Source organism: Rhincodon typus, chromosome 17 (assembly GCF_021869965.1).
Source record: "Rhincodon typus isolate 14 chromosome 17, sRhiTyp1.1, whole genome shotgun sequence".
Taxonomy (NCBI): domain Eukaryota; kingdom Metazoa; phylum Chordata; class Chondrichthyes; order Orectolobiformes; family Rhincodontidae; genus Rhincodon; species Rhincodon typus.
Genome location: NC_063348.1, coordinates 35,130,975 through 35,147,583, shown reverse-complemented (window position 1 = coordinate 35,147,583; position 16,609 = coordinate 35,130,975). Strand labels below are relative to the sequence as shown.

The window sequence follows — 16,609 nt, the reverse complement described above, 5'->3', positions numbered from 1 at the left end:
TCTCGGCCTGAAACGTCAGCTTTCCTGCTCCTCTGATGCTGCTTGGCCTGCTGTGTTCATCCAGCTCTACACCTTGTTCTCTCAGATTCTCCAGCATCTGCAGTTCCTACTATCTCTGAATTGTAGACATTTTGTTTGGCACTTTGCAAATGTATGCTGCTTGAGTACATTCTGAATTCTCTTGATTATGAATAACCAGAGAAACATGTTTAATTTGATCAACTGATCCTGGCACACAAATCACTGCCAGGTATGCACAGTGTAACTTGGCTGAGAGCCCAGGCTCATAAAAGGATTACCTGCGTGTGAGTTGTTTTGACTGCTGGAGAGAACTGTTGAGCTTGCTTGATTGTCATCTTTAAGCAGTTGTAGTAAGTGGTTCCTTGTGACATTTCTTTTGTCGATGTTTTACTGTTCATTTGCATAGAATTAAGAGATATGAAGTGTTTGAAGCCTCTGTTATCGATTTTTTAATGATCCATTTGATTAACCTTTTTAAAGAATTTTTACGAAGATTTTGCTGTTAGTGGTTTCACATGTGCCACTGTTATTGTAACATTTATTAGTTCTGTATGTTGTTATACTGGGTGAACGGGCATGGAAGAGCCATGAGTTGACCTCTCTCTCTCTGGACCATCTCTGCAGCTAGAACACTATATCCTGCACTCTGTTCTGCTACCTGATGTATGGTATGATCTGTCTGCAGAGCACGCAAAACAACACTTTTCACTGTGTCTCGGTACATGTGACAACAATAAATCAAATCAAATCTTGAGTTGGTGAGAATGGTACGAACAATCAATCGATATGTTTGGGGGTGTAGGTTAGCATGGAGGCTGTAAGGTGCCACGGGAGTTGGTGATTGGGCGTGGAAGGGTCATGGGTTGAGTTGGAGAGGCATGGGGACATGGATAAGATCTTTGGGCTTTACGTTTCAATAGAATCCCAAATTCAAACTATAGTCCTTGCCCTCCTCCTGAGACCTGTGAACTATGAGTCACATGGAAACTAGCCTGACCCCATGAAATTGCCACAGTCTAGAGATACCTCCCTAGCAATGGAGCAGGCCAGGTCAGGAGTGCAGGCCATGGGTTTGCTTTTTATATTCTTATCCCTCAGCAACACAAATTGATGATTCTGGTAATTGGATCGTGAATCTCAGAATTGGGTCCCATCTACCATTTTAAATGGCCTTTAAGTCATTCTAACTCTGTGTAAACCTGAGCCATGGTGTCGTGGAAATTTCATTGTCACTGCTCCATTTTTTCTGTCACCTCTGCTGGTGTTGGTGTGGTTTCGGTCAACGTATTCTCTTTTTGGTGTGTGACCCATTTGTTTCCTTCTGGTTTTTATATTCAAAGCTTTAGTCTCTGGGTAGTTTGAGAAAAGACCCCATGTTCCTCCTGACACCAACCATGTACCTGTAGCAGAAGAAATTACACTCAGTGGGCACTTTAGGACTCTCCTCATATAGAAAACATTTCAGAAATAGGTTGAGGAAAGCATTGTGTGAAGACTGGATAAAAGGCTGAAGCTCTGGCACTTAAAGATTGCCCACAGCTGAACAGCTGGAATTAATTGCTTATTTGGTTTAATGGCTGCCTCTGTGAGAGTTAACATCTTATGAAAGTTTTATCGTGTCCATCTCTGAGCTTTCACAACGTTCCCTCTGTCTATTTAATTATGTAGTGTTGGGGTGGGAAGTGGGAGGGTGCTGTATATCCCTAAATAACTACAACCCAGCCCTTGGCCTACTTCTGAGTAAAGCCACTGGAAGTCAGGTAGCTATCCCGAGAAAGTAACTCTGAAAACCTTGTTTGACTTTGGCCAGGGAAGGCTTCACAAAATCATCGCATCTGGTCTTCCCATGGACAATTAGAAAGATCCAGAAAAGTTCTGGATGTTTCGTGAAGACCGGTTCAAAATAATAATTAACTTCAGAATTAAGAGATCACAACTCGTGTCACACAGACAGCAAGATACAAAAGCAAGCTTTTCACACCAGTGCATGCAAATGCAGCAACGAAATGGAGAAAGGATTAAAATCCCCAGCACAATTTGTGCACAGAAAGCGTGTGAGGATGGTCCTATTCCAGGAACTGATTGTCTATTTGAACCACAGAATATTCTTCTTCAAATACAGTGGAGAATAGAAGGGAGACATGACAAGTCAGCAGCTAGAGAGCTACCCAACTGCATACTGTGCAGAGAATACGAGTTAGAAATACAAGTCCTTGAATACCAACAAAGGCTTCTACAATATGCAAGCAACACAGTTCATGTGAAATCATCGCTAACCATGATAGTACATTGTGAAGGAGTAGAAGCCAAATTGGATCAATATACTTTACACCAAACACACGCAAAGAGCATGAGGAAAAATACTCCGATGTGATGATTGTGAGGTGATGTTGAATGACAGCAAGATATCGAGTTGTTAAACAAATGCAACAAAGAACAACATATACCCCTCCAGATGATGTACAATCACCAGATCAGGATTGAGTTGTCAAACTCCAAGGCATTATAATGAAGTTTGAAATTCTATGACTGTAAACTCTGTTACTTGTTTGTACAATTATTGAGTTGACAACTTGTGCCAATGTACAACAATGTATATCTGTTTGGAATAGGCTTTCTCTTTGACAAAAAAGGAATGTTGTGTTATGTCTTATGGTCAATATACCTTTAAGAGACATGATCATGATATCATCATTGCATCATAGCATGTGCCCTGAGGGTATAAAAGTCTCGGACTCCATCTTAACTCAAATCACTGGAAGCATGACATGCAACTGGGAACATGCTTCTCTGTTGTAAGTAAGAGCTTAATGTTAGCCCAGACACTTGTGTGTCTCGGGAATATAATGACTGTAATAATAGTCAGCTGTAATAAATGTCCATTTGATTCTTCAATCCCACAGTATCCAGGCCCTGTTTCTCATGTTAAAGGAGATAACATAAAAGTTGCTGTGTGAGGTTAGCTACCCTGCTGGAGGCGAACTCACACCAGAACCCAGCCATACTGACTCCTAAAGACACCAGACTGTTAGACGATTCAGTTCTCTTTCCTGAAGTTAAACTACTTGTGCAGATTTCTGACTCAAATGCACCAATTTTACAAATCTATATGATGTCTGTGTAAGTTAGGCTTCCTCTGTGATGCCATGTTGACAGTTCAGTGAAAAAACTTCACTGTGATTAGTAAAAGCCCTGGGGTTTTATTTGGCACCTTGCAGTGTTATATGTTAGGGTACATCTCTGGACTGTGTGTGGCTCTGCCAATATGACCTGATTTTTAGTGAAAGTTGGGAGCATTTGGCCAGTATATTTGTGAAGATACCAGCTTAGATTTGTTGCCCCAATTATTACTTTCTCCATCGTGCAACATGAGTGTACTGGGATAAGGGACTCTAGTTAGTTGGGATGGGAGACACAGAAGCAGAGATGATCCTCTGGCTCTGCTCTCACCCTCTCTGTGTCCGGGGTCTCCCATCATGATGGGGTGGTGCAACTATATAATAAGGTACAATTAAAGTGAAAACTCAAACCAATGTGCGGTCCACTATTTGTGCATTGTTGGTCACAACAAGAACTTAGTTATCCCAGAGATAGCAAGAACTGCAGATGCTGGAGTCAGTTATCCCCATTTCTGAGTGGGTCTACCATCAAATCAAGAATGCTTTAGAATTAGATTGAGGATCTTTCTGAACCTGCAGCAGTGTAATTTGGCAGGGTCCTGAGCCCAGTTACATCCATGCCATTCATTCCTCAAACAAATAACTTCAATTTAGCTTCCTGGGTTCCACCATACACATTTTGCCCTTCCAATCATTCCCCCTTCCACCTTCTCCAGCTAGTCTGGATAGATTCTTCAGACTGAAAATCAGCCAGGCTAATGAATGTACTTGCCATGGTGGAGAGCCCAATCCCGTTCTCAAGGTCAATACAGGCCAATGATTTTGTATGTCTAGTGATTTGACATTTTATGTCAAGCTTTCTGGAACATGAAAGCTTTGGGTTCATTCACTTTACAGGTATCATATTGAGATGGTGAAATCTCTGCTCTTTACCCCTCTAGTACACCATCTATGTGTGCCAATTTCTAAGGTGCCACATTTTGCCCTTAAGCTTGTACTTTGCTCTGTCAGAACATCAGTGCAAACTTCCATTCTGGGTCAGTTGTGTTTGAGGCACTGCATCTCAAACAGCTGTTTGATGGCAATTGAGTTTTAAGAAATTGTAAGCAGCAACACTAGCGATAGTTCTTCTGTTCCTTTCAGTTCTGCTGGACCATTGGTGCTGAAATGATCTGACAAAGGTGGCCTGATGATTTTGTTGCTGTGTGAATTTATTTTACCTTTGTTTTTGGGATGTGGGCATTGTTGATATCTTAGAATATTAATAGTTGTCCTGAGAAGTTCGCGATGAGTCTTCTACCTGAGGTTTAGTATAACTGAGATGCTGAAACACATTTCAGAAAGTAGTGAAGAGTCAACATTGATATGTGACTGGAGTCACCTATATACCCAGACTGGTTATGGGTGAGGTTTTCCTTCCTTAAAGGACAAATTTGCCCTTAACCTTTTTCCTTTTCAGCTTTTCGCCATAAATGGAGTCCTCCATCCCATCAGTATTCTAGTAAACCTCTTCTGCACCTTGTCCTATACTTTGACTTGCTTCCTAAAGTGTAGTTACCAGAAATATAAGCAATATTTTATCTTGACTAACCAATCTTTTTATAAAGGTTTAAATTTTTTTCCTTGCATATTCATTGTCTCTACTTACAATACCAAGCTTTTTCAACTTGTCCTGCCACCTATAAAAAAAAGTTAGCACAGACTCTCTCTTTTCTCACAAACTCTTTAAAATGGCAACATTAAATTGAAATTGCCGCTTCTGAACTTTAGAGCAAAGTAATGTGAGAATCTGCTACATGTGACTCTGAATCAAGCTCATATCTTCAGTATTGAGATGAAATAAAATCCGTTCACACTCCATTACAGTTTGTAGTTTCAAAATGAACATGAATTTAGTGTGAAAAAGAGATAAACTTTTAAACTATATTCCACAAGACTAATTTTCTATTTCTGATTGTGTTGTTTTAGATGCAGTAACCTCACCTACCCAGTGAACCTCCCTCAAATCAGCGTGGTCTTTATCTTTGTTAATGAAGCTCCTTCTGTTGTTCTACGCTCTATGCACTCAGTGATATCTAAAACCCCACCTCACCTTCTCAAGGAGATTGTGCTAGTCGATGACCACAGTAACAATGGTAAGTGGGTGGCAATTGTTTGTGGCTGGAATGTATCATAGCTTTTTATTGCACATCAAGTGTTAATTAGGCCCAGCTAATCATTTGCAGAATTCTCAACCTTTCCTTCTAACTATTCCCTTATCTCAATAAACCCATCTGCAAATCTATTCCATTTATTTCAAAGTCTCCTCAAGTAATTTACAATGGTGGTCCTTTTGTTCTTTTCTATAAATATTATTTGATCTCCTGTGGTGATACACACAGTTACAACAAAGCATGTACTGCATTATAAGGCCAGGAATGTGTGTGTGTCTGTGTAGGCTAGTGTACATGTAAGTCAAGGATGTGTGTGATTGTGTGTTAGTGTTCACGCTTTGTACTTGTTTGAGCGTATGTGTGACAGTATGTGTGTGATTTCCTCATCCGTGTATCTACGTGCGAATAAGCGTGCATGGATGTGTTTTTTAATTCACTCATGGGATGTGGGAATTGCTTTATTGCCTAACATTAATGACATTCAAGAAGACGCAAGGTGTAGCCTTCTTGAACCGCAACAGTCCTTGAGGAATAGGAACACTCAGCGTGACGTTGGGGAGGAAATCCCTGGATTTTGATTGAGTAGCGGTGAATAAACAGCAATGTCAATCCAAATCAGGATGGTATAAAGCTTCAGAGGGTACCCAACAGGTGGTAGTGCTCCCATGCATCTACTGCCCTTGCCTTTCTGGGTGATAGGTGTTGCGGATTTAGAAGGTGCTGTCAAAGAAACCTTAGTGAGTTGTTGCAGTATTTCTTGTAGATGGTGGACAATGCTGCCACTGTGTTGGAGTTGGAGAGTGAATGTCAAATGTGGAGGATGAGATGACAATCAAGCTTTGTCCTGGATAATGCCAAGTTTCTTGAGTATTTGTAAAGCTGTACTCATCCAGGTGAGCGGAGAGTATTCCATCACACTCCTGACCTGCCTTGTACATGGTGGGCAGGCTTTAGTGAGTCAGAATGTTACTTTCTTGAGTATAGGAGTTGGGACGTCATGTTGAAGTTGCACAGGATGTTGATGATGTCTTTTCTAGAGTACTGGGTGCAGTTCTGGTCGCCATGCTATAGGAAAGATATTATTAAGCCGGAGAGAGTTCAGAAAAGATTTACTAGATGTTGCCAGGAATGAAGGGTTTGAGCTATAAGGAGAGGCTGGATCGGCCGGGACTTCTTTCACTGGAGCGTAGGAGGTTGAGGGGTGACCTAATAGAGGTTTATAAAATCATGAGGGGTATAAGTAAGGTGAATGGCAGGTTTCTTTTCCCTAGGGTGGGGGATTTTAAGACTATGGGCCATATTTTTAAGGTGAAAGGAGAAAGATTTAAAAAAGGCATGAGCGGCAATATTTTTAACTGTAGTTCATGTGTAGAATGAACTCCCAGATGAAGTGATGGATACACAAACAGTTACAACATTTAAAAGACATTTAAATAAGTAAATGACTAAGAAATGTTTGGAGCGATATGTGCCAATCGCAGGCAGGCGGTACTAGTTTAGTTTGGGATTATGGTCGGCATGTACTTGTTGGACTGAAGGGTCTGTTTCCATGCTATATGACTTTGTCTCTATGATTGTATGAATTCCCAGCCTGTGACTTTTATGGCTGTTCTGATTCAGTTTCTGGTTTGGTCCAGCCGTCTAAATACTGTAGCTACAAGAATGGCTCATATGCTGGGAATTCTGCAGTGGATATGCAAGTAATGAGATAAAGAGCAGACCATATGAGAGATTATTTGATTATTATGGCTGATACACTTTAATGGTCATTGTCAAGCATCATGTTTTGGATGTGAATGCCCATTCTAGCTGGCACAATGATCTCACCAGGGACTGAGTCACCATGTCAGCCCTGATCACTGCAAACCATGTATCAGGAAACAAACACTTAGAAACCATGATCCCCAATTGTGGGCTCTACAGTTACCATTTGTTATTTCCCATCAATTTAAGAGGGTAACAATGAATAAAAGCAATTTAAGATGGTCACTGGGACAGTGAGGAGAGAGATTGGGAGGGATAGAATGCCTTACCACAGAGAGTGATTGAGAGACCATTGTATTTTTTAGGGGAATGTTGGATAAAATTTGATTCAAAGAATATAGGATTATGAGGAAGGGAGCAACACGATGGGGTTAGTTTACTGGAAAGCCAGCACAAAGCCTATTGGCTGAATGGCCTCCTTCTTTCCTGATTCTGGATCAAAGCAAGAGCTGAAAAATCTCATTAATAAAATATTATGAGAATTTTTTTTTGGGTTGTAATTCCGTTCAAAGAAATAATTCTTTCAAGGAATGTGGCTGTTGCAGGCAAGGCTAACATTTATTACCCAGTCGAATTACCATTGCTGGTGAGCCACCTTCTGGAACCACAATATTCATATTCCGCAGGTACACCCAGTGTGCAGGTAGGCAGGGAATGCTAGGATTTTGATCCAGTAACAATTAAGGATTATGATATATCATTCTAAATCACAGCACAAGATCAATCAGGTATTTAAAATTCAGACAGCAACTTATCCTTTCATGAATACAGAGAAGAAGAGGGAAAATGAACTGAATATATTAAAGACTGTGCTGTAATGACTGTTAGGAGATCAGCCAGGTGGACTTGATAGAATGTCAGTTCCCTGATTGGGGCTGTAAATCTGGTTCAATCAGGGAGCCCTGGCTGCCAGATAAAAACAGGAGTGTCAGACATCCTGTTCACACTGAGAGCTGGCTCTGAGGAGCCTGGATCTGTGTCAAGGACTCACTGCGTGTTTAAAAAACTGTTGACTTGGTAATGGGCTACCAGCCTCTGTGGAGTTATTGTCAGTGCCACAACTAACAAATGGTGAATCATTGAAGGGAATGTTCTATTCCTGTTCTGATGACTCAGTATTTCCCAGTAATAGCTCTGTGTCTGTTCTGGTGTGTGAGATATAAAATCTTCACATTCTGCAGAATACAGGCAAGCAAGGTGTTTTTAAAATCACTCCAGTGTGACAACATCTGAGCCACCAAGAGGTGATTCTGATGCAGAAAAACACATGACAAGGGTCTTGCGGTGACTGAAATCTGCTTTGTAGTTGTTATTTTTAATTGGGTCTTGCACGCAACCATCGAGCACATGAAACGTGCAGCAGCTTTCATCCCTCCAGCTTTGTGTCTGTCTGTGGAAGATTGTGGAACCACTTTCAGTTCACAGAGTGACGTGTTCTGTGCGATTGCCAGTCAATAGAATTAAAGATTGTTTCTTGAGAGCAGAGACAGCCCTGGGGCCAAATTTACTGAAGGAAAGAGAGAAATGTGACTCATTCATTCTACTCTCAATCCCTTCCCCACCCCCCTGCTTATGAATACTTTCTGGAGTAGAAATGACTTCTATTTAAATAGTAAGTAAGGGAAAGGGCGGTCCCTGGTGGCATCAGCAGATAACAAAGGCCAGTTTTCTTTGATCAGAATGGCTTGGGCCAGAATTGTGTGCTTGCTACTGGTGGTGGTGGGGGCAGGGATGGGTTACGTTATAGTGTGCAGGAGGTGTAATATGTCAGGTTTCCTACAATTCCCTGCCTACCTGCACACTGGGTGTACCTGCGGAATATGAATATTATGGTTCCAGAAGGTGGTTCACCAGCAATGGTAATTCGACTGGGTAATAAATGTTAGCCTTGCCTGCAACAGCCACATTCCTTGAAAGAATTATTTCTTTGAACAGAATTACAACCCAAAAAATACATTCTCATAATATTTTATTGATGAAATTTCTCAGCTCTTGCTTTGATCCAGAATCAGGAAAGAAGAGGCCACTCATCCAATAGGCTTTGTGCTGGCTTTCCAGTAAACTAACCCCATCATGTTCCTCCCTTCCTCATATTCCTGTATTCTTTTGCAACAAATTTTATCCAACTTTCCCCTAAAAAATACAATGGTCTCTTCAACCGCTCTCTCTGTTAAGGCATTCTATCCCTCCTAATCTCTCTCCTCACTGTCCCCGTGACCATCTTAAATTGCTTTTATTCATTATTACCCTCTTAAATTGATGGGACATCACAAATGGTACCCGTAGAGTAGTTGTATTAACAACAGTCCCTTGTAACTTTAGAATCCATAATTAGGGATTATGGTTTCTAAGTGTTCGCTTCCTGATACATGGTTTGCAGTGATCAGGGCTGACATGGTGAAAGTAGGGAACTAGGTTGTGGTGGATTGCCAAGGTGGAAGTGGTAAATTGTTGGAACTATGAGCTGAAAAGTGCTGGATCCTGATGAACTTCATAACAGGGTCTTAAAAGAAGGGGCTAGCGAGGTACTTGATGCACTGCTTTAATTCTTCAAAACTCCTTAGATTTAAGGAATGTCCCATTAGATTCAAAGAAGGCAAATTCAACTGTTTTATTCAAAAAGCAATGGAGATAGATAGCAGGAAACTACAGGCCAGTTAGCCTAACATCTACCACTGGAAAATGTTAGCAGAAGCTATCATTAAAAAAATTAAAGGCTGGCACTTAGATAAGTTTAAGGTAATCAGGCAGAGTCAACATGGTTTTGTGAAAGGGAAATCATGTTTGGCAATCCATTGGACTTCTTGAATAGTTAACAGGTGCTGTGGATAAAGAGGGACTGGTGGATGTACTGTACTTAAATTTCCAGAAAGCATTTGATCTAGTGCCACATCCAGTGTCATTGTGGAAATTAAAAACTTATGGTGTAGGGTTAGCTTATTAGCAGGTAAAATGACTCCACCAAGGCCAGTGAGGTAGATTAGCTTATTTAGGTCTTTTAGAACCTGTCTGTCAACCTAAAGTTGATAAATATCATCAGAAAGGAATGTATGAAGCAGCATTGTCTCAAAAAGGGGTTAGAGTTTTAAGTTGTCAATGTTTTAGTAGTTAACTGAGGTGCAGGATCAATACAAATTGCTGTTTAAGGAAGCAATTTGCCCACTGCTGTCATTCTAACACACAATCATTTAGTGTCAGTGACAGGTCAGACAGACGCCCTTCAGTTAGTTCTCTCTGTCTCTTGGATAATCAATGTGCTTTCCTGATACAAACAGCATAGAGATGAGATGAACTTGATCAGTTTGAGCACTCATTTTGTGTTATTGCTAGATGGTTAGTGGATCATGCTGTGTGTTGGGAAAATGGGATCTCATTGATTAACTCAGCTGCCTTTCATCTTATCATTTTATCATTCCACACCAGTGAAAATACTGAGTGTGCTGAGCTAATTGCTTATTTTATGCTTACGCTTTCAACAATCCCCTCTCCCATTTATTTTCCATCCCTTCCTTCTTTACCCCCTTCTCACTTACATCATTTTCTTTTAATGTTACATTGTAAACACAACATGTATTTTTAATGTATCTATTATTTAAGGTTTTAAGGACCCAAGTGTATGTTACATGCACATCTAGGTCCTAAACTGTGAATTCTCTCCTTAAATGTCTCCATTTCGTCTTAAGATGCTTCTTAAAACCTACCTCTTTGACTAAGCTTTTGGCCACCTGCCCCCATGTCTCCCCGTGTTGCTTGGTGTCAAATGTTGTTTGATAATTTGTCCATTTAGTGTTTACATTAAAGGTGCTGTACAACTGCATTGATACCTGTGGGGATTCTGGTGTAAGGGATGATGAAAAGGCAGTGCTGACTGAAGAAATTATTGATGTTGCACTGTTGAACCAGTGCTGCTGCTTCCATGGAGAATGTTTTCTGGTGTCATCATTCACTGAAGACAATGAAAAGATTTGATTAATGATGTATTCAGCTCTTGGCTTACTATCCTTGCCCTCCCGTACAATAAACAGGTTCATGGTCTTGTTTACAGAGTCAGTGTGGTGAAGACGGTTTTGCTGATTGAATTGTTTTACCATCGTCTTTCGGAGGAGATACACAAACAAATAAACTGAAAACCTATACTAATTTCTCAGCTTCATTTCTGCATCTACTGAATGTTGTGATTTACTTGTTGGTTACAGTTATGGACAAGGCCAGACCCCCCTCAAAATATTTTAAGAAGGTAACCTAGACCCTAACTTTTTCTTATTTTAAAGGTAGATGTGAAGTGGGTGTTCCAGGTGTGATGGAACTGGTCAATCCACTCGGCTTTAAGTAAAACAGAATTTATTTAAACACTACAGTTGAGACACGAACAAAAGAAATCGGAATTTAGAGTAACTTAACTATTGGAAAACTTAACCAACCCAATACAGCAACTTTACTAATTAACTTTTCCAATATAGCAACGTCCCATAAACACACCGCTTGGCAAAAAGATAAATTCAAACACAGATTCTTGCAGGTGGTAGGGAACAACATCCAGAGAGATTTCAGATACAGTTAGTTCGGAATCCTTTCCTGAAGCTTGCAATTCTTCTGGACTCAAAACATTTTGTGACTGCTACAGCTTAAAGAAAAATAGAAAGTCCTGAACTGGGATAACTGGCTACTCCCCTTCCATTATTAAACTGTTTTAGCTTCCTAGCTCCCTAGACTCTTCGGCATCTCTGCCTTTACAATCTCCCTTAAAAAAAACCAGGATAAAATGACCATTTTACAGTGACAGCAGTGTCACAGTCACAAGCCGGAAAAGTGAGAAGCAGTGGGATGACACCATTCTTGGGAGTTTAAAATTGAACAGGATATAAAAGAGACTGTTGATTCACTATCCCCTGAAATCCATAATCACACTTCAGACCAACACAGAGTCATTGCATTGCAGACCGAAGCACTGGAGACCTATTAGAATAAGATTCTCAGCCTTGTTTACAAACCCTTCCATGACTCTAACCTCGCTCTATCTTTGCAACCTCTCTAGCTCTACAAACCACTGAAATTTCTGCATGCTTCGAACTCTGGTCTCTTAAGCATTCTCAATGCTCTCCCCTTCAGATGTTGGGGTCTAAGCATTGGAATTCCTGCCTAAACTTCCTTGCCTCTCCATCTCTTTCTTTCCTTCTAATATACTGTTGAAAACCTACCTCTTTGGCAGGGGTTTTGGTCATCTGTCCTAACATTTTCTGAAATAAATACGAGTAAGTATTACAAATGAGGGGGACGTTAGAGGTGTAGTGGAAATGTCACTGTACTCGTAAACCAGAACCCCAAGCTAAACTTCTCAAGTTTAAAACCCTGATAGTGAAATTTAAATTCAATGAATAAAAATCAGTAATCTCTCTCTTCAGTTATGGATGCACAATAAATGCTTGTGCAGCCAGCAATGTCTATACATCCCATAAACGAATAGAAAAAAGAATACTCAGCAGATCCAGCAAAACCTCTGGATAGAGCGACAATGCTAATGTTTCAAGTTGATTACCTTAGTCAGGACTGAAAAGTATTAAATAATTATTTGGATTTAAGCAAGTACAAAGGCAAGGGAAATGAAGAAATTAGGGAAGATCATGATAGAGTGAGATAACAGGATGAACGGGATGATGGTGAAAGGAAGGTGCAGATTCTGTCAACCCTGCTGAGTACTCCTAAGTATTTCTATTTTTATTTCAGGTTTCTAATACCCAGAGCATGTAACTTTTATCCTGACGTGCAATTGTAAATAGCTCAATGGCAATTTGCAACTGAACCATCTCTGGAGAAGGCTTAAATGCTTTATAATGCTGAAGGCACTATACAAATGCAAGTTGCAGTTCCGGTTGGCTAGGAGGCTCGAGTATGATGTTAATAATGACTGATATTTCTTCAACTTGCAGATGAACTCAAAGAGAAATTGCAAGCTTACATTGACGAAATGAACACACGTCAGCCAGGCTTTGTAAAGATGATCAGACACACAAAGCAAGAAGGGTTAATCCGATCACGGGTCAGTGGCTGGAGAGCAGCGACAGCTCCTATTGTTGCTCTCTTTGATGCACATGTTGAATTCAATGTTCAATGGTAAATATCATCTTGTTGATGGAATTCTCAGACTGTTTTTATCCAGTTTCTGTTGCTCTGTAGAGACTTAGAGAATGTGTGTAGTGAAGGGATGTTACTAAAATATGAGGATTTCTCAAAGTAGCGCTGTATTTACATCACACTAAATAGCTTCAATCGGTTTAGCACAAAATCTAGGCCTTTGCTTCTTTCTTTATTCGCCATTATCATGTGATCTATCACATTATCATTAAAATAACTTTCATGTATATGCTTAGGAGTTAATCCTTTACAGTATACTGTCTAAGACTGGCTGTTCCCATTTCTAATTACACATTCTAATTTCTGATTGAGAATGTAGTAGTTATAGAATAAATAATACAGGCAGAGCAAAACTTCTCCCTCCTCCTTTAAATCATTCTTTAGTAGACTCCCTTTTTGACCATGAAGTTTTTGGTCTCTTTGACCCAATATTTCTTACAGTGAAATGTCGGAGATGGCAAGGACTGCCGATGCTGGAGTCAGAGACAATACAGAGTGGAGCTGGAGGAACACAGCAGGTCAGGCAGCATCAGAGGAGCAGGAAAGTTGACGTTTTGGGTTTGGGACTCTTCTTCACCCGAAACGCCAACTTTCCTGCTTCTCTGCTGCCTGACCTTCTGTGTTCCTCCAGCTCCACACAGTGTGGTACACTGAAATGTGTTGTTTTTATGAAAATCCTTGGAATGCTTTACTGTGTTGAGGCTCTAAACAAGTACAAGATTTTTTTTCTCTGTTGCTTTGTTTTTTTGTGAAGGTGATTCATTAGTTTACTTTCTAAATGTGCAATGGATATCATAGATAACATAACCTTGCTGCTTATTCATCTTTATTGTATATACAAACTGCTATTGAAAGCCCTTTGAATGATTGGCACATTCCCTGAGATTAACACAGCAACTTTGAAGCAGATTGCTCAACCCCAGACTCTTACAGGAATGATACTTGCCTGAATTCTTCCCAGAGGATAGCAAGCCCAGGTGTCTACCTGATTCAAAAAGATTGTCAGGGGTTGACTTCTTTTTCAAGTGTAGGACTATTTGATGAAAGACCTGAAAATTAAATAAAGCTGTGAAGCTGATAAGCTGTCTGTGAGTTCAATCCATTAATGGATGATGCCAATCAGTCTCACTGCCTGATGCAATTACACCTGACAAGGAATTATGTCACCCACTTTCAACATGTTCTTGAGAGAGCCTTAAGTTTAATTGCTGAATTTTTCCCTGCAATGAAATAAGTCATAATAAGAGTAGTGAATTTGACAAGTAGCTTAGTGGAGTTGATTAATAGTTTAATAAATCATTATCCGATGTAGAGGTGTGCCTTATGGCAGATCTGAGTTGCTGCAAAATATACAATGGCCTAAAAATCACTATTAGAAACCAAATAATTGATAGGGTAAGTAAAGAGAAACTATTTCTATTGTTTGGGGGAGTCAAGGACTGAGGCAGATCATCTGAAAGCTAAGGCCATATCTTTTAAGAATGAAATTGGGAAATGTCAACAAAGGATAGGAAGTATTTGGAATTCTCTTCTGCAAGTATCAATTCATGTGAGATCATTTAGTAATTTAAAAAGTGTTTGATTGATAATTTGTTAACCAGAGGTATTAAGTATTATAGGAACAAAGTGTATAAGATGTGTGAAGTAAGAAAAGATGAGCATATGGAGTTAGATTGCAGCTCAGGCACCTTCTCCGACTGTCAGTACAGGCCTGAATGGTTAAATGGTCCTTCATCTTCCTGTCTTCCTGTAACAGTGAGGCTAAGGCACTCACCATTGTTTAGGTGCAAACCAGACACTAACTTCAAGTAATCAAAGTTAACTGCAAAATGTCTGTGGTTACATCTAAAATGCATCCTCCACTATAATCTGAAAAGGGTACCTTACATTTTTGTTGCTTGTTAAAATACATTGAATGGCATAAAGTTCCTGTCACAGTGCAATTTTAAAAAAATTCATTTATGGCAGTCACTGGCTGGGCTAGAATTTGTTATCCATCCCTAGTTACCCTTTAGAAGGTGGTGGTGGGCTGCCTTTTTGAACCACTGCAGTTCATTTGGTGTAGGTGGAACCACAATGCTGTTAGGGAGGGAATTCCAGGATTTTGACCTGGCAACATTGAAGGAACAGCGATATATTTCCAAGTCAGGATGAAGGATGGCTTGGATGGGAAAGTTGCAGTTTGCGGTATTCCCATATATTTGCTGCCCTTCAAGATAGTAGAGGTTGTGGGTTTGAAAGGTGCTGTCCAAGGAGCTTTGACAAATTTTGTAGATTGTACTGACTGCTGCTACAAAGTGTTAGTAGTGGATGGGGTGAATGTGGATGTGATGCCAATCAAATTGAGCTTGAAGTCTTGTTGGGGCTGCACTCATACAGGCAAGTGGGGAGTATTCCATCACACTCCTGACTTGTGCCTTGTAGATAGTGGACAGGCTTTGAGGAGTCAGGAGGTGAGTTACTCACTGAAGACTTCCTAGCCTCTGACCTGCTCTCGTAGCCATAATGTTTACATTTATAGTCCAGTTCAGTTTCTGGTCAATTTTTTAAAATTTCAAACATATATTTATTCATAAATAATCTTTATATACATACATGGTCACTAAAGCAGTTTGGTTCTGTACAGTTTTAGCATATGGAGAAACAAACAAACATTGGAATTTGACTTTCCCAACTGTTCCAACAAACACAAAGGCATTCCTTACTTATGCAAGATGCTGTTCACATATATTTGAGGCACTGAGAGAGTCCGATAACTAATCAGACCCCATTATACTTTGACCAAAAAACTTAGATGGTGGCCTTTCCCCACTGAACCTTGGAGGCAGCTGCCCCAAGCTTTTGTGTCCCTCAGCTCGTAATCCTGAACCTTGGAATGTGCCAGTCTGCAACACTCGGTTGAGGTCAGCCCCTTGCACTGGAAGACCGCAAGTTTCCTTTCAGGCCAAAGAGTGTCTTTCACCGAGTTGATGGTCTTCCAGGTACAGTCGACGTTGTCTCGGTGTGCATCTTGGGGAACAGATTGTAGAGCGCAGAGTCCTGTATCATGGAACTGCTTGGGATGAACTTCAGCGAAAACCACTGGATCTTTCTCCAGATTTCTTTTGCAAAGGCACATTCCAGAAGGAGATGTGTGATAGTCTCTACCCCCCATAGCTGCTTCGAGGGCAGTGTGTAGTGGGCATGCATGTAGGATCTCACAGGTAGTGCCCTTCTCAGGTCCCTTTTAAATCTTTCCCTTCTCACCTTAAAATTATGCCCTCCAGTTTTGAACTCCTCTGTCCTTGTCACTTGTCAGCCCAAACCTGGGCATTGTTCAGGTCTAGAGATAGTAGGAACTGCAAATGCTGGAGAATCTGAGATAACAAGGTGCAGAGCTGGATGAACACAGCAGGCCAAGCAGCATCATAGGAGCAGGAA

General features: G+C 40.5%; 1 protein-coding gene across 1 annotated transcript in view; it reads left to right on the top strand.

The window, feature by feature from the left end:
- galnt18b (UDP-N-acetyl-alpha-D-galactosamine:polypeptide N-acetylgalactosaminyltransferase 18b) overlaps window positions 1–16,609 on the top strand; it is a 236,023-nt gene that overhangs the window by 103,138 nt on the left and 116,276 nt on the right. Inside the window, exons 3-4 of the mRNA XM_048607031.1 lie at window positions 5,109–5,275; window positions 12,985–13,168. Coding sequence (XP_048462988.1) covers window positions 5,109–5,275; window positions 12,985–13,168 — 351 coding nt within the window. The remainder of the gene's footprint in view (window positions 1–5,108; window positions 5,276–12,984; window positions 13,169–16,609) is intronic.